We start from the raw sequence: 22,538 nt of genomic DNA on the forward strand, positions 1-22,538 counted from the left end.
GAAGGGATAATCCAATTCACTTGAAAAATGTAGTTATTGTAAAATCTTCTTAGAAAAGTTTAGGTTGGGATTACAGTTCTCTACTAAGCAGATCTGTGGTCCAACAATGAATTCATATAGAAGGCCAAGCTTTAAACCCAGTTAAAAACAACCATGTTTTCTGGAGCCCACTTGAAAAAAGTGTCTGGCATATGAACACTCAGCCTTTATACCTCCTGCAGGAAATAATGTACCCCAAACAGTACTAAATTTCAGAAGTTTAGTGTTTTAAAAAATCTCCCCCCATCCAAAACAACCCCCCCCCCCAAATCCCAAACAAACTCCAACAACTCACATTATTAACATTTCTAATTCCTACACTCTTGTTGTGAAAAAGCGAGTGAGGCTGCAGACTAATGGAAGCTCAAGCACACCTTTCCGCTAGGCTGCTGGTAGAACTCTACTAAGCTGGAGTAGCTTTATACCTCACTTCACAACCAGCTCCTAATGTAACCCATAAGAAATATGTTTTTCTTTTTAAAGTGTATCTAAAAAAAGGTGATTCTCCCCTCCAAAATTAGTACAAAGTTAAAAGAAATGCAAATTAGCTACAATCTATTCCAAGCACAGCACCGCCAGAAGATTCACACACACTATTTGGTGTTTCATGTTGGTTTTCCTTTCATTCTTTTAAGGCAGTGGTTTCCACAGGTCGGTTCAGAGATAAGAAGCATGGTCCATGGCAGTTTGTTTTGCAACTCCAATTTGTTCTCTGGGAATATCTCACTTCATTCCCTGAAATTAGTGCTTTTTTGGTTCAGAACTCCAGAGGCTGAGATGGAACCTCTAGGTTCTTCCTGGCACAGGATTGGTTTATAGCTGGCGCTCTTTCATCAGGTCCTTGCTTTCACTTAAGATAACAGTTCACCTTGTTTTTTATCAGGCTTTTACTCAAAAGTCATCAAGTTTGTAGGAACCTAAAAAATATAAGCATTACAAACTGATAGTATTTAAAAGGTGTTTTTCAAAGTACTATTTCTTATCTTTCCTTGTCATTCTAAGTAAGCCCAAATATTAAAATCTTTCTGACCTAAATAAAGATCTTTTAAAAAAAGGAATTTGCTAGAAGGTACTGTAATTGTTTATGAATAATGAATAAAATACACTAGAACATTTTTGAGAGGAAGTCATTGAGATGAGTTAATACTTTTTCCAATAAATTGAAATCCGGGTGGGAAAAAGGGCAGAGACAGTATCTTTCTTGTCTAACACAGGGGAGCTCAGGAGATGTTCACTGAGTGAATAAATGAATGAGGAAAGAGTAAGTATGGCCCTAGTAGTGTGAGATTCCACACAAACATGCTTGTCATCATTTATTTTTTCATTATATGTATACAATGAATTCCTACATGCAAATTTTAAAATCCAGCACAGATAATTTTATAACAAACATTACTAAGAATTTCTTTGTGAAATCATCATGAAAATGAGTATAAAAGAATAAAACTCATTGCTAGATAAACTCTTACCTGAAACTTTGTGACTCTGAAAAATCTACAGGTTATATAACAGTTTGCTGCTTATAGACTGGATCAAATTTAATTTGATTTCTTTTAAGTCTGAAATTCAACAATAATTCTTAGAAATATGAATATATTTTGTTTTTAAAAATTAATGAACCCTCTAGTCAAGGACTAAAGAGGGTTTCACCATGCTAAAAAAAAACGCTCTTAACTTTTACTACCAGTTTTCCAAAGTTGTGCTGGTAGAGAGATTCATGCACCAGTGGTCATTTCTCTGTCCTTTAAAAGAGCTTAATAGTTCCCACACTTTAGCAACCTTTTTCTGAAAACCTGGGATACTAAAAAAAAAAAAAAAAATTAATCTCTTACGTGTGTCAGCTTCTGAATGAAAAATTATTTGACAATATAATCATAACTGAACTATAAATACACAGTACAAATCCAAGAGTGCTTAAATTAAAGTATAAATTCTCAGGTCTGGTTCTAAGAAACCCAATATTTTAATAAAGTAACATTTTCATTTCCTCCTAAGTTGCCTGACTATGGTTTAAGGTGTTTTATCTGAGTTAGAGTCTTCTACTAAAAGTTTTCAAATTTCACAGCTTCTATTTATAAATTTGCTACTTCTCTGATTCTTCCAAGTATAGAAACAAACAAATTAAAAAAACCCCATTTATACACATCTGGTTGACTTGTTCAGTAGCAAAGTCAACTAATATAGTAAAAAGAAATTGAACCTCTATGCTGGTACGCATACCCTGTCTAGATTAATCTTGAAATTTGAGATTAAAAAGAAATTATACAGTACTTTAAGCTACATTTAAAGAAAATGTACGGCATGGAGCTGAATCCTGAAAAGCTTGGTTTAGGCAAAAGGAGGTCTGCTTCCTTCATTCTGTCCCAGACACTAACTTGACAGGGGTAAGAAAGTAATTTTTGCTCTATGGTATTTCATGTCCTTAAGGGACATTGTTAAAAATGGTACCAAGTATTGCTATTAGTCTTTCATATATTTTTGAAATAAAAATTGTAAGAGAACAAGGCCCATTCCAAAAATATTTAGGAAGAATGAATCTATAGGATGAAGACAGAGTTTGTGTCGTCTCAGGTCCACGATTTTTTACTTGTTTGACCCTGTGTAGGTCATTTAGGATTTCCGAGCCTTAGTTTCTTCCTTTATCAAAAAAGGGATAATAACTTAGGTCCTGATAGCACACGGTGGAAAATATGTTTATAAGCTTTATAAACTTGTATAGTGTATTATATTATTCAAAATTAGCTATTGATAACACTTACCATATACTTCTGTATTTCAGTACCTTAAGACAATAAAATTTTCAAATATATTCAACTGAAAACTGGCCTAAAAAAGTCTATGTTTATTTTATGTCTGCCCTACCAATTCATGGTTCAACTTTAAATCTGCAACCGGGTTTGGGGAAAACACCACTATGGATTCATTCCCCCTTGTAGCTGAAAGCCTTTGAGTTAGACCATCTTTGTTTCAGTAAAAATAGAAACAAACAAAAAGTCCACATAGTTTTGGGTTTCACTGCAAGCACAGGAACCCGCATAAAATTGTTCATAGAACAAATAAAGACAAATCAGAATAGTTTTTGTTAAGGTGCCATCACATTTTTACCTCTCTAAAGTCTCCTTGCCTCCCACTACATTCTCCCAACAAGGGCTACAGTTCCCTGTTTTGAACACCTGAAGCTTGTTCCATCTTCAGAGTCTTTGCGCACTTACTGTTCCCTCCACCAGAACTTTGTTCCCCCTTATCTTCACGTGGCCCTTCCTTCCTGTCATTCGTGTCATTGTCATCTCCTTAGGGAGATCTTTGCTGTTCACTCTTATTTATTTAAAGTCTGTCTCTACTCCCATCACTCCGTATCACGTAATTCTATTTTGTTCATACAGTTTTTACTACTTGAAATTTTGTTATTTGTTCACTTGTTTATTGCCCATCTCCTCTCTAAAATGTGGACTTCATGTCTTGCTGACTGTGGTCAACAAGACATAGCATATGAACAATTTCCCTACTTCACTCCAAAAATTAGTCCACTTACTTCTCTTTGGAACTCTTTTAAATATAGTCTCAATTTATGGACTATTTTGAGGATCAAGAGAGATGCTTACCTGTTGTTTGTTACTTTGGCAGGCTGCACTCAAGTGCTTAAACCACAGCATTGCATTCATCCTATTGCCAGCTTGAAACTTGTATGAATTTCCTAAAGTTATTAAAAACAAAGGGAAACAATAAAAATTGATGACAGTTCTCCATTTAAGAATTCTATTTCTCTAGGGCCTCCCTGGTGGCGCAAGTGGTTGAGAGTCCGCCTGCCGATGCAGGGGATACGGGTTCGTGCCCCGGTCTGGGAGGATCCCATATGCCGCGGAGCGGCTGGGCCCGTGAGCCATGGCCGCTGAGCCTGCGCGTCCGGAGCCTGCGCGTCCGGAGCCTGTGCTCCGCAACGGGGGAGGCCACAACAGTGAGAGGCCCGCATACCGCAAAAAAAAAAAAAAAAAAAAAAAAAAGAATTCTATTTCTCTAATACCTGATTTTCCAATACAAATAAAACGAAGAGTTCTCTGTGCTACATTCATGTGCTATCACTTATTCAGAAAGTCACTGTTTTGCTGTTTATGAATTGGAAGAGAAGTATTTTGTCTCCTTAAATGGTCTTTAAAGTATATTTAAATAAAATAATTGTTTGGCTTCTCTAGATTTGTATGAGTGGATGAGAGTGCAGAATATCACTTCTCAGCACTATTTAGATGATCTAAATATTAGTAGATGCTAATACTGAATTTTTATAGGCCAGAATGCTTTAACATGTTTAACACTTAAACATTAGCTATTTAATGTGATTAAGGATTAATCAGCTAACATCAATATAACCTATGCTTTTAGTTTTTAACATTTGTCAAAATTATTAGAGAAATTTCTAGGTCTAGTGAGGGCTTATGTGAAAAATCTGAGAAGGCAACTTTTTCTCTTTTAGAAAATTAGAAATTCATTTGTTTCATGTGTGTTGTATGTATTTAGACCTTATGTTGACTCTAAATCAAAACTGATGCATAATAAGGATATTTTATATGTTTATATGTATTAAGATAATAAGCTGAGAAAAGAAGAAAGGACTCATGTAGTATAGGTGCCCTAAGTTGAGCTTAATTCCCCTTTTTCACTGACCTGAGTTCTTTTTATCTCCCAGTTCTTACTGAGTGCTACTCTTTCCTTTATAACTGAATTCAATGGCTCAAGAGCCTGATCTATATGTAGGCATTATACAGCTCTTCTTTGAGATTTTATCAAAGACTTTTTCACTTTCAGAGGCAACAGCTTTCTTCACCAAATGTTTAATTACTAACATAGCACTTTTTTGCTTGTTAGACACAGATGCAAACATTAGATCAACCTAAATAGCAGACATATCCGATCAGCTGGCCACAGCTGCCATTTACCTACTCTCTCCTCCCAGAAAAAGACCATCAGTACAGACTTCATAAAAACCTTGTACTCTGAAACGGTTCTGTCAAACACACTAAGGAATTGATGGAAAACAAATAATTTGTTAACTGAACCCCATGAAAATGATCTTTTATAAATAATGAAGGCCTTTGGGATTGGCAGGGTGGAGGCTGGGGCTTTGAATTCAGAATGTTGAGTAGGAGCTCCTTACTCTGTAAGTCAACCTATTTCATCTCAAAACATAACATTTTGTTATTATTTTTTTCTGCCCTAACTTTTTCTGCATATTTTCTTAAATTTTTACTTAAAGTACCACAATATCCTAAAAGCAGAATATCTGTGGATATGCATTCTAAATAAACAGAAGTCAGAGTATAATTTTACAGTCAGTAAAAGGTAATATAACTTCATTTTAGTAGTAGTGAGCTGCTGAAGTGGAAGATTCTGGGCAGATATGAAAGAATTTTCTTTCTGGCTTCCTGTGTGGTGCTTATCAACAGCTGGCAGATGTTACAAAGGAAGAGCTGCAATCACATGAGGATCTGTTCTGACGACCGAGGTCTCCACAACAGGCACAGGCAGGGTGAGAAGGTATGATTTGATTCTACTACACAGCCCACCCTCCAACCTCTCTCATCCACTTTTAAAGTTTATTTAAAGTTTTAAAGTTTTTAAAACTCCTATGGTCAATAGCCAACACTTTCACTATAAATGTCTCTATACATTGTAAGCTAAGTTATTATAATTAAAATTATATTTATTTGGAAAGTGGTTTGAGTCAAATTACCAATTAATTTAATTAAAAGTAATGGAATAAAAATCATTTAAAGGAAAACTTCTGCCACATTCAGAGCTTAAGAATAACAATTTATCTCAGAATATAAACGAAGGGGTACTGCATACTGTAAATCTGAAATTTTAAAGTTAACAGTGGTCTATAGATTCTCGAATTCCCTCCTTCCTTTTCTGGTTATTAGCTCTCTAGGGATTATTTGGGTTTTAAATTTCAAGCTTATGCCCATGTAGCAAAGAAAATAAGCTTATTTAATAAGCTTATTAAATAAGCAATTAATAGATATTGATATCTAAAAAAATTGCTATCATTAGTATACATTACATTATGTGACACAAATATTTCCCAAGAGATTAAACTACACAAACAATGGCCCTAGTCGTGTATTCCAGTTAAACTATTGATAAATTTTGGCTTATCGAAAGTTGTGTACATGCAATACCTTAAGCCCTAGTTATTTTAATGATTCACCTTTCTCAGAGTCAGTCAGCAAGAAGAGATCCGGATGTTCCGGGTCATCGGCCATCATCACCATCCATCCTACTACAGACACGTTCTTATTTGATGTTGATTTGAACTGAGAGATAAAAAAAAATAATTAATGGAAACAAAATTTATGGCTTATTCTATGTAAAAATTAACTGTTAGAGAGCATATTTTCAGTTTCTCCTAGAGAGAGACGAAATTTCATGCTGGTCAGGTCTGCACCCGGTCTCTTACTTCTAAATTCCATGTAGGCATGCCCTCTTCAGATAGTCTCTTATACTTTCCAGATCTTTCTCAGCTTCAACTCTTCATCAAAAGTTAACTGTCCTAGGGCTTCCCTGGTGGCGCAGTGGTTGAGAGTCCGCCTGCCGATGCAGGGGACTAGGGTTCGTGCCCCGATCCCGGAAGATCCCACATGCCGCGGAGCGGCTGGGCCCGCGAGCCATGGCCGCGGAGCCTGTGTGTCCGGAGCCTGTGCTCCGCAACGGGAGAGGCCACAGCAGTGAGAGGCCCGCGTACAGCAAAAAAAAAAAAAAAAAAAAAAAAAAAAAAAAAAAAAGTTAACTGTCCTAGCGTCCACCCCCAAAGACCATGATCTGTTAGTAGATCTGGTAAATTCATCTGTGTTGTTTTTTTTTGTTACTGTGCTACACCTCACCCCTTCATTATAGGAAACATACTTCCATTTTAATAGAGATGTTATCTCCACACACACACACACACACACACCGCTTTACTGAATATAATTGACATATAACATTGTATAAGTTTAAGGTGTACCAATGTAATAGGGGTGTTATCTTAAACCTGATAACCTGATGATTTAATGAATCAGCACTGCCATCACAATTCTTAGTAATATATTCTTGCTTGTATTTCTCAAAAAGAAGGTATTCTTAGCATGCTTGTTACTTGTCTAGTTATTCTTTTTTTTTTTATAAAGTTACACTTTAGTAATGGGAAAAAAAGGGCTGTTATAAAAGCACAGAAATTTAAGTTAATCCTACTCATGAACATTAATGAAAAAATGTTAAATAAAATATTGGCAAACTGAATCTAGCAGTGTATAAAAAAGCTGGTACATGATGGCCAAACTGGATTTATCCCAGGAATATGAGGGTGATTTAATGTTAGAAATCAATGACTGCAACTAAGTTCGGTTTATTTCATGAAAGCAAGCTTAGTTCAACTTTAGATAAATTATTAAAATAAATCACCATATTAACATTAAAAGAAAAAAGTATGATCAACTCAGTTGATGTAAAATAAAACCATTTGCTAAGATATAATGCATTATCTGTGTGACTTAGAATGGAATGGTATTTCCTAATTCAATAAAGAGTACCTACCAAACAAACAACAATACCCCCCCCACAAAACCCGAACAAAAACAAAGCAGGAAAGAAAAAAACAAAACAAAACAAAACCCAAACCCAAACCCTGCAATGCATGCTCAAGGGTAAAATGCTAAAAACACTTCAAAATCAGTTTTAAGACAAGGATGCCCACCATTGCTACTTCCATCCAACACTGAATTGGAAGACCTAGTCAGCACACTAAGATAACAGGAAAGAAATAAAAGGTATAAGGGTGAGGAAGAAATAAAACTGCCATTACTCACAGATGATATTATCTACACAGAAAATCCACCAAGTTAATAAGAAAGATCAGCAAGGATGCTTGGAAAAGATCAATATAAAAGTCAACTGCGGGCTTCCCTGCAGTTTGTGCAGGGAAGACATGGGTTCGTGCCCCGGTCTGGGAAGATCCCACATGCCACGGAGCGGCTGGGCCCGTGAGCCATGGCCGCTGAGCCTGCGCGTCCGGAGCCTGTGCTCCACAATGGGAGAGGCCACAACAGTGAGAGGCCTGTGTACCGCAAAAAAAAAAAAAAAAAAAAAAAAAAAAGAAACTATTAAGCATAAAGGAAAGGATAACTTTTATTACTTTAAAGTTAAAAACTATTCACTAAAAACATCACAGAGAGTAAAAAAATAACCAAATCAAAAAAATTGGAAGAAGATATTAGTAACACACAACTGCTAGTAGATTAGTATCCAGAGTATATAAGGAACCTTTACCAATTAGTAAGAAAACACACTATCCAATAAGCAAAAGATTTATCCAGGCATTTTAGAGAAGAAACATGAATGACCAACAACATGAAAAAAACTTCAAACTCATTAATAATCTGGGATGTATACATTAAAATCACAAGGTACCATTTCATATTTACTAGGTTAGCCAAAATTTAAAAGCCTGACAACAAGTATGGTGAAGGTGTGGAACAATGAAAAACCTCATTATACTGTTGGTGAGTACGTAAATCAATTTGGCATTTTCTTGTAAAGTTGAACGTTTACCTTCCTTGAACAGAGAACAGAACAATCCAGAGAACATATGCACAAAAATATTCATAGTAGCTTTGTTAGATACAGCAATAACTTGGAAAGCATCCAAATATCCATCAGTAGAATGATGAATAAATTATGGCAGATTCATAAAGTGGAAGACTCTTCAAGTATGAAAAGGAATAAAGGACAGCTATATGCATCAACAGTGATGAATCTCATCAACAATATATTAAGCAAAAAAGGGAGTGCTTAAAACTATATATGTGAATCCATTCAGGTACAGTTCAAAAATGAGACAATGTGTTAAGGAAACACATATGGTAAAATCCTGAAGAAAAACAAGGCAGTGATGAACATGAAGTTTAGGACAGTGATAGGCTGTGGGTATGGCTGATAAGGAAGGAAGAGGATGCTATCTGGGAAGTCTTGGACAGTTCTGGTAATGCTCTGTCGTCTTATGCTGCGTGGAGTTATAGAGGTGTTCATTTTATTTATTATTCTTTAAAATGTACATGTATACTATATATCTTTGCATGTACATGTTTCACAGTTTTAAAGAAATGGGGAAAAGAAGGAACACGTCACATTATTTGTAACAACGTGGGTACTACAAAAATGAAAGCCAAAGGGATTAGGAAGTTTTAATACTATGAAGAATCAAATTGGCAATACCACAGAACAGCTGATTTCACAGCTAATAATTTATGTCAAATCAGATAGCACGATTTTCTAATATACTTTTCCTAGCCCCCAAAACATCTGCATCAATTGCTTCTTTTTTCAATTAAAAAAAAAGTAATTCAAACAGTATAAGCCCCTTTACATAGAGCGCAAATGCCCTCAACCACCAGCTGAATCTCATCCCACTCCCCAGAATTCATCATCCTTTGGGGTGTAGCCATCTGGACCTTTCTCTATGCATTACACCAAAGACTGACTTTTCTGTTGCTGTTGGTTTTTATATACAAATGGGGGTATACTTACTCTGACTTGTGGTTTTTACCTATCAGTATTTCCTTAATAATAAGTATTTTCAGTGTTTGCAGATTTCTGATACTATAAATAGTCCAGGAATATTCTTCTATAGATATCTGTGCACTTGTTCAAGGATTTCCATAGGACAGACTTTCAGATAAAGAATCGCTGGTTATTAAGTTAAATACTGACTAGAATTGTCCACCACAGAAACAATACCAATTTAAATTTCCACCGACTGTCTATGTTTCCCTACATCCTGGCCAGTGTTATATTATCAATCTTTAAAATTTCTGCCTAATGGCCAATAAAAAGGGCATCTTTTTTAATCTGTGTTTTTGATAACTAGTGAGGTTCATCACCTTTTCATGTTTGTTAACCATTTATATTTCACCTTCTTGATCTCTCTATTCCATTTTTCTACTGTTGTTTTAGTCTTACTGAGTTGTGGAAGGTCTTTATATAGGTTACAGATTTCTTTTTCAGGTGTAGCCTTGGTGTTTAACATTTAACTTATCAAACAGTATTTATTCACTCATTACTATGCAGAGATAGGCTCAAACATATCTGCAAACATTTTTTATAATGAATACACTTCAATTAAAAATAATTTTACAGTGAATGTTTTCATCTTAAAACATTCAAAAATATAGACATAATAAAACCATAGTCCCCCTCCCTTCTTCCCAGTTATTCTCGCTTCCCAAGCCTGCTCTGCTCCTCACAGGCAAAAACAGTCATACTTTAGAGAGTAATAAAACACAGAGGTGTAGGCGTCCAGATTTCCTCCTCCCGCATTGATTTATATATGTATGAACGGGTATACTTTCATTAGTGACTCTTTTTCCTCCTCCAGCTTTTAATTTTGAAAAGGTTCAAACTACAGAGAAGTTTAAACAATGCTACAATGATTACCCATATATCTACATTTTGCATTTGCTGGATCTCTTTGAACATTTAAATGTAAGTTGCACACATAACATTGGACTCTAAATATTTCAACATGTATCTCCTAAGAATATATTACTATATAACCACAATGTAACATAGTCAAGAAATTTAACAGTCACAATCATATAAAGTCCATATTACAATTTCTTTGATTGTCCTAATTATGAGCTTTATAGCTTAAAAAAACTTCCTCCAAGAATAAACCAAGGTACATACATTGCATTTAGCTGTCAAGACTCTTTAGTTTCTCTTAATCTAGAACAGTCCTTCTGTCCCCCTACCCTATTCCATCTGCCAAATTTTGGTCTTAAGAATCCAAGCCAGTTGTCTTATAGGAATGTTCCACAATGTGGATTTAATTGTTTCTTCATGATTAAATTCAGGTTAAATTTTTGGCAAGAACACTACATAGATGGTGCTGTGTTTATACAAAAGATTTTAATCCCTTATCTATTGGCTTATATATATTGCTTATATATAGCCCATATTTTCTTCCAATTTGTATTTTAACTGTTTGAAAATGATTAAAATTTTTTCCTTCATTGCTTTTAGTTCTGTGCCCTATCTTTTCTATCCTAAAATTGATACTAAATATAAACATGGACTTGTCTCTATACTCTATTTTGTTCTTATAATTTTCTTTAATCTTAACAGTTTAAACTAGAAAAGATGAGGAATACAGTCCATTTCCTCGGCACTCAGTTGGGCTCCCTCACAGCCCACTATGCTCTAATTTCTAAACATTTCATATGCATTATTTATCACTTCATATAATTAAAAGCCCAAACTAGCATGTTATTATTCTGTATGTATAAGTACCAATGCCAAACATGAAAAGATATTTAACATATGTATTAGAGGACAAATTCAGTTATTTAATCAATTCTCTAATTTGGCTTCTTTCTAATTAAAGTTAGGAAAAAACAAAAAAAAATTTACCTTATACATTTTACTTCTTTATAATAGTCAGCTTCTTTATAATAAGTGAAATCCAGCCAAGTCTCTGAAAGTGGCTAAGTGAACAGTTAACTATATCTGAAGATGACAATTTAATTTAGCTATATCAACCTTTTTTTTTTCCCCTCCTTTGAGTACAGCAGTACTAACCAGAGGCAATTACTCTGTAAAACGTTCTAGTGAAACTAAACTGTAGCTTTGTCGGGTATGTGGGCATTATAGTCAATTTGACTAGAATACAAAAAACAGTCCTTCACCTCAATGTGAGGACTATGTCTAGATAATTATAACATAATAGTGAGCAAAAAAGTCAGTGCTCAAGAATTTATATGATTCCATTCAGGTACAATTAAAGAATGACACAATGTACTGTTTAAGGAAACATATATGGTAAACTCTAAAGAAAAGCAAGACAATGATTAACATGAAATTCAGGACAGTGACAAGGTGTGGGTACGGCTGATAAGGAAAGGTAGGTGATGCTATCCTATGGCACTTCCCACATTCATTTAAACCAAAAATGTATTCTTCTCTACCCCTGGTGTGATTAAAGGGCTAAAACTGTGAGAATAAAGAAAAAACTTATCTAATGATAATGTCTGAAGTTGAACTTGTAACTGGCCTCATCCAACCAAACTTCAAACTAGGGATTATGCTTACTAAAAGGAACAAAACAAAATAAAACAACAACAAAACAAACAAAAAAACACTGAATCCCAGTAAACTTAGTCCAAGTGTTTGGTGAAGTAATACCTGATATTAAAATGTATACATGTAATGTGTGTGTATTATAGTTTTTAAGAGCCATTGTTAGAATAAAAAAAACACAAAGTGATAAATGCCCTCCCCCCCACTTCCAAAAAAAAAAGAAGGGCTTCTCTGAATTATGCAGTATCACTGGGTAATGTATAAGTAGTAAAAGAACTTAATTTTTTTTTTCAGTGGCTTACCTTTTTCCTCAGTATGGTAAACCACTTAATTCACCCCCCACCCCCAAAATACACAATTTAGAAATAAAATTCCTCTCCAGGGGACTGTGTTAATGCAACATGGAAAATGGAAACTTAGTTTTCCATTTTCAAATATTGTAGCACTGGTATAGAAAAAACAGCATGCAAAAAAAAGATTTATAGGAAGATTCTACATCTGGAGAAAAGAGCATTTCAAAGCTTCTTTTAAACACAAGAAGGTGATCATAGTAACCTTAGTAACTATTATTCCTCTTCACTGTTGGGAAAACCACTCAAACAGAGACTGAGGTGGAAAGAACCAGAGATGCTGGTCCGAATTTTTCATATTTTACAAATTAGGAAACGAGACTCCAAGGCGATAGTTTTCAACCATTTTTGACCCAAAAAACCCAGGTTTGAGAGGGCTTGGAAGTGAAGATAGATACTTGTAGTGTGCAGTTTTGACATTTGCAATGGAAAAATAGCATTTAAAAAAGAAACTACAAAATATGGAAGTTGTTCCCAAGACCTTCCTTGGAATGGTCTTACTAAACAAAAATAATTCCATTATAATACTCCAACAAGGAAAGTGTAAGAACTTCTGGATTAGAATGTGGGAAAAAACCCAAACCCTTGCATCGCATTAGACCTACTTTCTTTACAACCATGAAGAGGCTGTGAAACTATGCTAACAACTTGGAACAGGAATACTTACATGTTTTCTTTCTGTAGCCTTTAGAGATTTGGCAGCATAGTAGAAAAGCTGTGTCCCACACAAAGCTGCCCAATATTTCGTCCAAGATGCTACCTGGAGAGGACAGACACATGAATATACTACGCAAATGCTACTGGCTTCTCAGTCACTCTGTTTTCTCAGTGCCAAAGATCTTTAGCTCCACTTCACTTCCACCACCTTAGCTTCGAGTTTCATCACTTCTGAAATCTTTATCTCAGATATTCTTATCACGTCCACTCAATACATTCTACTTAGGACTGACCAAACAAAATTGGCTGAATTCTATTTTTTAGGGTTGTCACTCTGTTTTCTATTTCTTCTAAACTTACTACTTAAAATACTTCTTAATGGGATATATTTTCAAGGTTCTCTAAGAACTATATTAGGGAGCAAAGAGAAGTACAGGAGCATCTTGATTTAAACACCCAAAAGGTATGATTTAACCAAAATCTATATGGCAGGTATAGTAACACTTTAAATTAAATAACATTGTGAGGCAAAGGTGTATCTTAAATTATTTCAAGTGTATAATATATCTGGTTTTATTTCAACCGTCTTCATATTTTTTAGGGTCCTATTCATTTGCTTAATTTTAGAACGTGTATTAAAATATATTAAATTCTTACTGTAGGCTTTTTGCCTTCTTTTAACAAAGTTTTTCTCCTGAGAACACCTTGGATAGTAACAGCTCCTGGATATAAATGTACTGCCAAATCTTCTGATTCTGCAGAACTATAATAATGAAATGAAGAAAAGAACATATAAGCGCTTTAGTGATTATCGAGTAGGTACTTAGATAAAATGTAATTATTCTTAATTTTAAAACTGTTACTTTATTCAGAATAAGAAGACATTGACAGTTATAAAGGCTTACTGATCTGAAATTTGTAAGCTGTCACAAAATTAACAGGAAGTTACTGAAGTCAGCAGATGGTTAAAAAACACATTTTATTGCATATTTGAACAAGTATAATTTAGAAAGAATACAGAGATTCACCCTAGTAAAGATTAAATTAGGGATTTAAGACTTTTCTTCTTAACATGCCACACTGCAGCACTGCTGAAACCTTTTTTTCCCCAGTAAATACTTAAGTCCTAGTAGGAAAGATGAGGATTCTATTTGTTAAAAGTATTTAAGCATATAAAACTCAAAATAAAAATAGCAGAATCAAAAGGAAAAAAGCAAAAGAAAACCCATGCTTAATTCTAAAACAGGTGAAAGAAGTAATGAAGGCAATTAACAACATATTTAAAAAACCGACTTTCTGCAATGAAATTTAATGACATTTTAATGTCATCAATGCATCTAAGTGATTATAGCTTAACAGCTCTCCAAGAAAGGAATAACTCCAAACTCAAGATTTCTTTTTCTTGTATCTTAAGAAAACCGTCACAAAATAATAATCAAACATTTAAATATCTCTCCCCAACTCATTTAAGGTCCAACAGTTAAAATGAGAACAATTCCTATATAAGTCAATTAAAACATACACACTGATTTAAAAAAAAGCTGTCATTCCTCTGGTCATTTGACATGAGCTGCAGAATTGCTACAACAGTGAAGAAACCTGAAGTTTGCAAGTTTATCCCTTTTTTATTATTTAGGTGTCTTCAAAGTGACTTAAAAACTTAGAAACACTAGAAATTTCATGCTGGAGCTATTCATATTCAAGGAGGTATATGTTCAAGGAGATTACACACCATTAAATTGACATAAGATTAACTTTAAAGTCTGCTATTTTGTTGTATTATGAGAATTGGTGGATTATCCATTACTGTTAACCTCCACCCCCCAATCAATCTACCATACTTATTTTCTTCTGCAGCTAATGTGGTGCAAAAAGAGACCAGGTTTAACAAGATAAACAACTGAATGAACATGAGTTTAAACACAGAAATATTATTTAATAAAAAAGACTTGTCTAAATTCAGGATCTGAAGTTAACCTGAAAAATTCTTAAAAAAGATAAATTGAATGTAGTAAATTCTTCGATTGCAGCGTTGAATAACAAGTGGATTTTTGTACTGCTTATCCAATAATCAGCAACATTAGAAAGACCTGTGCAGTTATAAAGCTACAGATTTGGAATTATTTAAAAATGCTGACATAAAGATGCAAGTTCTAGCAATTAGCTCTGGGATCAGAAAGAATAGTTCAAATTTATCTCTAGATTAAATCTTGGAAAGAAAGTTTTCATGGGCATTTTGTTTAGTTTTTAAACCAATTAGTTGAGAAAGAACAGAAATAATGTGAGACCACACCCATGTAAGCCAATCACCAACACCAGAGGGGAGTTCTGTGACCCCTGAATGCAGGGGAATTGTACCTGCTGGCCTTCATGTGGCTTCGATAGCCATTTCGTGCCACTCTTGTCACCGGGCCGAGAGAATGGTATAATCTGTTCCTGTTGGATTCCATTATAAATTGTATATATTACTTTTACTCACACAATCATCATCAATAACCTAGAACAGCATAATAATTTCTTTGTGTAATACAGCTTTCTAAATCCTACAAAAGGATAGTATGTGATTGCTCCTCTTTCTTTTTTTAAAGCATACAGCATAAATTTCAAATTATTTTTTTTCTTCTACTATTGAATATAAATACTTAAAGGTGCTTATTAGTTCGAACCATATATTTATATACATTCACTTTCACAAATCTGCTAATTAAAGAGGTATTTATAACCAAACACTATCAAAGCCTGAAAAATACTTAAAAAATCCTTTTGTTCATATTCCAGTTCTTAGATTCCACTTTAAATATGATACCTGGATTTATATATAAATTTTTATTGTATGCCCCTATAAAGACAGCTAAAAGCAATGAGACCTACAAACTTAAAAGTAATGTGGCTTAAACACCTTATTTTCCTTTCTTTTATATTAAATCCAAGAAAACTACCAAAAGAGATGAACTGAGTAATAAATAAAGCAGTCTTCTATTTCCACATCAATTAAAATGAATACATGATAAAGCCCATAAATGATAAAAATGGTATGAGTTAATATTCATCCAAAATGGCATGTGATACTTAACAAAGGAAATAAACACACACACACACACACACACAAACACACACACATGTAGAAACACTGTTACTTCTTTGCCTAGGAAAAGCCAGAAGTAGCACTGTTGATAAATGATATTTAAAACAGAAAGTATTATTTTAGCAACTTAAGGGGCAACATATTTGATGTCTCTCTATTTTCAAAGTTCACTGCCCATAGGTAGCATTTTAAATCCTAGCTCTTTATTCACTTTTTAATATTTCATGTCTGAGTCTTGCTGGGCAGCATTAGATTTGCTCTCAAAATGTCCCAAGAGCCACTGATTTAAACTTTGGCACAAGCACAGTACATGTTTTTGGCTGCAAATATCTGCAAAGCAAAACTCCTGTCAAAAGAAAAATACTGTTTTGAGATGTGAAGGTTAATATTGTTAAATACCATCTTCATAAGTAACCTGCTAGGATAAGAACAGATTATTTAACACAACACCATTCTGGTTACTCGCTCATAACTCATGCAATATGAGAAACAATTCTGTTCATCAATGTTTCTTACCTAAATACAGTACACTCTGAAATCAACATCTGATGATATTATGTTCTTATTAGAGGAAAGAACTAATAAGACAATTTGTACAGACAGCAAGCCAGAGGCAACTCTTGTGTTTTTCCTGTTTCAGGCAAACCCAAATAAAGAGATTGAAAGAAAAAGTTGGAAGAGAAATAATATGTAAAAACAAATTGTTAAAAATCCCCCAAAACAAAGAGAACAAAACTTAGGAACACTGACAATTGGAGTAGAAAGGTTCAAAAGTAGTTTGAAATATTAGATTTGCAAGTAAAATCTTAATCACATAATGGTGAGAAATCTTTATGAAGTTTCAAGAACAAGGATCTAATTTTCCAGTTACATCATGAAATTAACCAATTCAAGTATGTATAGTTCAATTTCAAATATATAGTTAGTATAATTGTTTTCTATTAAAAAGTGACTGACAGGGAGGTAACTAGGTAACTAAATTTAGGTAACTAAATATATTCAACTTCATCAATTTTAACATGACATTCAAAACTCAATCTAATCTTGTTGCTTAGAAACTTAGATTGCTTAGTTTATATACAAAAGGGAGCAATTATTTTGCTCATGATTCAAGTATCTTAATATGACAATGGCAGAATGAAAATGGTCAAAGACAGTAAAATTCTAATGGATATTTTTTAAATAACAATTATTTGCACTGTTTGACTATATTTTTAGAAAAATCTTATTTTGGAAGATCAATATGGCGTATTTGCCACAAGCAGATGACAGATCTTACAGCTTAAAGCATCAAGGAAAAGAAAACAGAACATGACTTACATTATTTCAGTACAAATCTGTGTGCTTTGTGCAAACTTTGAATTAATGACAATTTAAGTTCAAACTTTTAGCTGCTTTACTTACAGTATAATTTAAAATTTACTAAGTCATTTTGCTCTTGACAAATTAGCTGAGAATGAATGAAGTTGACCACTCCACTAAATGCCTTAAAATTACTTAAATGAACCAGAATTTAAGGAAATAATTTTGTTTTTGTATACATATGTAGGTAAGCTGTGATTAGTTATTATTATTATTATTATTATTATTTTTATTTTTTATTTTTTTCTGTACGCGGGCCTCTCACTGCTGTGGCCTCTCCCGTTGTGGAGCACAGGCTCCGGACGCGCAGGCTCAGTGGCCATGGCTCACGGGCCCAGCCGCTCCGCGGCATGTGGGATCCTCCCGGACCGGGGCACGAACCCGTGTCCCCTGCATCGGCAGGCAGACTGTCAACCACTGCGCCACCAGGGAAGCCCCAGTTATTATTATTTTTAAGTTACAATTTAAAATGCACTAAAATTCAAATATATGTGTCAAGCCTCCAAATAAACATGTCTTTACTAGATAACACTAAATTCCAGGCTTAAATATTAACTTTTTTTTTTGCCACCAGCAGGAAGCCTAAAATAGTCCCTTGGAGATATGTAATAAATATTATGTGTTTAAATTCACATTATCATATACTTTAAGATAGACAAAATAAACTCAAAATAGTTTAAATGGGCAATTTTTCTTACCTTTCAAAAGCAGGCCATGAAGTCTCTTCACTTAGTTCAGAGCCATCACTGCTACCTAAAATCAAAAGTTATCTTATTTTTTAAACATCATAATTAGGGTTTGGATGTTGTCTTTTAAAAATAAATACTCTAAAGGTGCTTATAAAATGACAGTCACATTATTTGTGGGTGAACATCCACATATCAGTTCTTCATTCTAATATCATTGTGCTTAATTTATTTTGCAATATATTAGAATAGAGTTGACAAGGCTACCCAAAATAACAAAATAGCATAAAAGATTTTTGCATGTATACTTATGGCTTAAATTCATTAGTAAACACTTTTCCTACCACCAGAGAATGTACATAAGCACAAAATTTTTCCTTATTAGGTTTGCCATAATTTAAGACCAATATAATTACGCATTTCTTACAGGTTCATGGTATACTGCTTCCCTTTGTATTTTTTTAAAAACCCATTACTACCCTAAGGATTAAAAAGCTTAATGACATTCAATTTTTGCCTTTAGGGGCAAGGTAGAAGAGGATGGAATCCTTAAATTCAGGAAAAAAAAAAAAAAGGTGACATAACAGTGTACAAGTTTCTCTTAAGAGACCCAGAATATCAGTTAAAATAGAAAGTTTTAGATTAGCTTAATTTGAGGGGAAAGAATTTGGAGAGTCCAAAACAGCTTAGGTTGATTTAAAAGTTATTTTAAAGATAATACTGGCTCTCAATAAAATCAATAATTAATATGTCCCTTATGTATCAAATTGAATCGTCTATCAGACTTTCACAACCAGGGTTCTGTGAGAGGCTCAAACTTGAATACTATAAGGAACCCATTATATGTGATGGAATAACACCTCTTCCATGCATTTAGAATGGCATGAGTTATGTCCCATTCTTTGAAGAACTGAGTAACAGTCACTGAAGTAATTTTCTGGTTGTGTGGTTCAGATAAGAAACTGGAAGTAATCTGTTGTTGGCAGTGGGGTCTTGTAGGTTATCTTTTTTTTTTTTTTTTCTAATTTATTTTTTATTGCGGTACGCGGGCCTCTCACTGTTGTGGCCTCTCCCGCTGCGGAGCACAGGCTCTGGACGCACAGGCTCAGCAGCCATGGCTCACGGGCCCAGCCGCTCCGCGGCATGTGGGATCTTCCTGGACCGGGGCACGAACCTGCGTCCCCTGCATCGGCAGGCGGACTCTCAACCAGTGCGCCACCAGGGAAACCCTTGTAGGTTATCTTTTGATGTAGAATTATGTGATAATGAAAATTTAAGCATAGTTAGTATGACTTATTTGTAGAAGATAAAAGTTTCTTCCAGAAGGATGAAGCTCAGAGTGGATACACCTCCTTTAGCTGGGCAAGACTCCTTTAGGTTACCTAGGACATATATACCATGTTAAAAAACGTTAGAGGCCATAGTCCCAAGCACTGGTTAATTTCTCCAGAGTACTTTCTCAAAGCCTCCAAGGGATATATTAATATTGTATGTAAAAGTTACAGCTGAGGAAAAAACCTTTTTGTGATTATGAATTGCGTGTGCGTATTAACAACTACCATCTATGGTTATAGACTTTCTTTTCAGAATGTTTTAAAGCAAACACCCTGGAAGGTAATGCCTATGTCTAATGTTTTTAATTTATAAACAAAGATGTAACAATCTCTACTGTTTATCTCCTTAGCCTTGGAATAATTAAACAATACAAAGGCAAAAATTGAATTAGCCTCTTCTTGTTCTAAAAGATAGGTCTCTAAACTAAGACACTAACTGTAATGGAATGAAATAACTAGATAACTGTCTTGTGGTAACAAAAAGAACATCTATGGAAAGTAAAAGCCACAAATAGAGAATAATAATCATTATAATATTTATGATTATTATAGAAAAGCCAAATATTCTATACTGAATTGAGAGCTGTAATTTTTAAAATTACTGTTTTTGGCTTAAAGTGACATGCTAGATTCCATAAGTGTAACACATTTTTAACTGGAAAAATGTTCTTCCTCTCTCTTTTGCAAAATTATTCTGTGTATCATTTTTTCAGATTGAGGTTGATATTTACATATAGGCAATTCACAGTATTAACAGAGAGGTATTTCAAGAGGCCAACTTGTCTTCTGTTTTTTAAATTTTGTCATCATTTAATCATATGCATTTATAAAAAGGGGAATATTGGAATAAAACTGCTGAATGGAGCATTCTAGCTCCAAAGCAATTTCACTTTCAGGGTTTGAAACTCTCAAGGGTTAAAGGAAGTCAACATGTTCAAGAAAATGAACTCCTACATTTCTTTCTATTGACTGTTCATCAATATTGAAATGGTCATATTAATTATAATAGGCTTAGCCTTTGAGAAACCTGGCAGTTAATCACAGAAGAAGACATTTTCCTCCGTTATTGCTTTTTAAAAATAAAAATAGCACTGTATGGAGATTTCCTAATTCCAAACATCCAAAGAAATAATGTTCATCTAGAAGGTTCAGAAAATAAATAAAAGTTTAGGAAGTAAAACCAAACAAATTCCTCTCTTAATCTCACATCCTTTTCCAGTCCCAATTTTCTGCTCCCACTTCATAATAGCTATCCCTATTTTCTTACCTCTCATTCTCCAATCTCCAAGCTTTGCCTACACTACTCTATAAAGCAAATCTTGTCAAGGTCACCAAATGGCTTTTTTTTGTTTTTTTTACATCTTTATTGGAGCATAATTGCTTTACAATGCAGTGTTAGTTTCTGCTGTATAACAAAGTGAATCAGCTTTATGTATACATATATCCCAATATCCCCTCCCTCTTGCGTCTTCCTCCCACCCTCCCTATCCCACCCCTCTAGGTGGTAAAAGCACCTAGCTGATCTCCCTGTGCTATGCAGCTGTTTCCCACTAGCTATCTGTTTTACATTTGGTAGTGTCTATATGTCAATGCCACTCTCTCACTTTGTCCCAGCTTCCCCCCTGGCCCCGTGTCCTCAAGTCCATTCTCTAAGTCTGCGTGCGTCTTTATTCCTGTCCTGCCACTAGGTTCTTCAGAACCATTTTTTTTTCTTTTAGATTCCATATATATGCGTTAGCATACGGTATTTGTTTTTCTCTTTCTGACTTACTTCACTCTGTATGACAGACTCTAGGTCCATCCATCCACCTCACTACAAATAACTAAATTTCATTTCTTTTTATGGCTGAGTAATACTCCATTGTATATATGTGCCACATCTTCTTTATTTATTCATCTGTTGATGGACATTTAGGGTGCTTCCATGTTCTGGCTATTTATTGTAATTAATGCTGCAGTGAACATTGTGTGACACGTCTCCTCCTGAATTACAGTTTTCTCAGGGTATATGCCCAGTAGTGGGATTGCTGGGTCATATGGTAGCTCTATTTTTAGTTTTTTAAGGAACCTCCATACTGTTCTCCATAGTGGCTGCATCAGTTTACACTCCCACCAACAGTGCAAGAGGGCTCCTTTTTCTCCACACCCTCTCCAGCATTTACTGTTTCTAGATTTTTTGATGACGGCCATTCCAACTGGTGTGAGGTGATACCTCATTGTGGTTTTGATTTTCATTTCTTGAATGATTAGTGATACTGAGCATACTTTCATGTGTTTGTTGGCAATCTGTGTGTCTTCTTTGGAGAAATGTCTGTTTAGGTCTTCTGCCCATTTTTGGATTGGGTTGTTTTTTTTTTTGATATTGAGCTGCATGAGCTGCTTGTATATTTTGGAGATTAATCCTGTCAGTTGCTTTGTTTGCAAATATTTTCTCCCACTCTATGGGTTGTCTTTTTGTCTAGTTTATGGTTTCCCTTCCTGTGCAAAAGCTTTTAAGTTTCATTAGGACCCATTTGTTTACTTTTGTTTCTTTTTCCATTACTCTAGGAGGTGGGTCAAATAGGATCTTGCTGGGCTTCCCTGGTGGCGCAGTGGTTGAGAGTCCACCTGCTGATGCAGGGGACATGGGTTCGTGCCCCGGTCCGGGAAGATCCCACATGCTGTGGAGCGGCTGGGCCCGTGAGCCATGGCTGCTGAGCCTGCGTGTCTGGAGCCTGTGCTCCACAACGGGAGAGGCCACAACAGTGAGAGGCCTGCATACCGCAAAAAAAAAAAAAAAAAAAAAAAAAAGGATCTTGCTGTGATTTATGTCACAGAGTGTTCTGCCTCTGTTTTCCTCTAAGAGTTTTGTAGTGTCTGGCCTTACATTTAGGTCTTTAATCCCTTTTGAGTTTATTTTTGTGTACGGTGTTAGGAAGTGTTC

General features: G+C 34.8%; 1 protein-coding gene across 1 annotated transcript in view; it reads right to left on the bottom strand.

Annotated features, from left to right (window-relative positions):
• Positions 1-335: 335 nt before the first annotated feature.
• Positions 336-22,538, bottom strand: part of RALGPS2 (Ral GEF with PH domain and SH3 binding motif 2) — a 154,315-nt gene continuing 132,112 nt past the window's right edge. The window contains exons 14-19 of the mRNA XM_060088552.1: positions 18,294-18,348; positions 13,806-13,911; positions 13,159-13,251; positions 6,242-6,347; positions 3,642-3,733; positions 336-956 (exon numbers count right to left, since the gene is read on the bottom strand). Of these exons, the coding sequence (XP_059944535.1) occupies positions 927-956; positions 3,642-3,733; positions 6,242-6,347; positions 13,159-13,251; positions 13,806-13,911; positions 18,294-18,348 (482 nt within the window). The 3' untranslated portion in view covers positions 336-926. The remainder of the gene's footprint in view (positions 957-3,641; positions 3,734-6,241; positions 6,348-13,158; positions 13,252-13,805; positions 13,912-18,293; positions 18,349-22,538) is intronic.

The sequence above is a fragment of the Mesoplodon densirostris genome, chromosome 2, assembly GCF_025265405.1.
Source record: "Mesoplodon densirostris isolate mMesDen1 chromosome 2, mMesDen1 primary haplotype, whole genome shotgun sequence".
NCBI classification, from domain to species: Eukaryota; Metazoa; Chordata; class Mammalia; order Artiodactyla; family Ziphiidae; genus Mesoplodon; species Mesoplodon densirostris.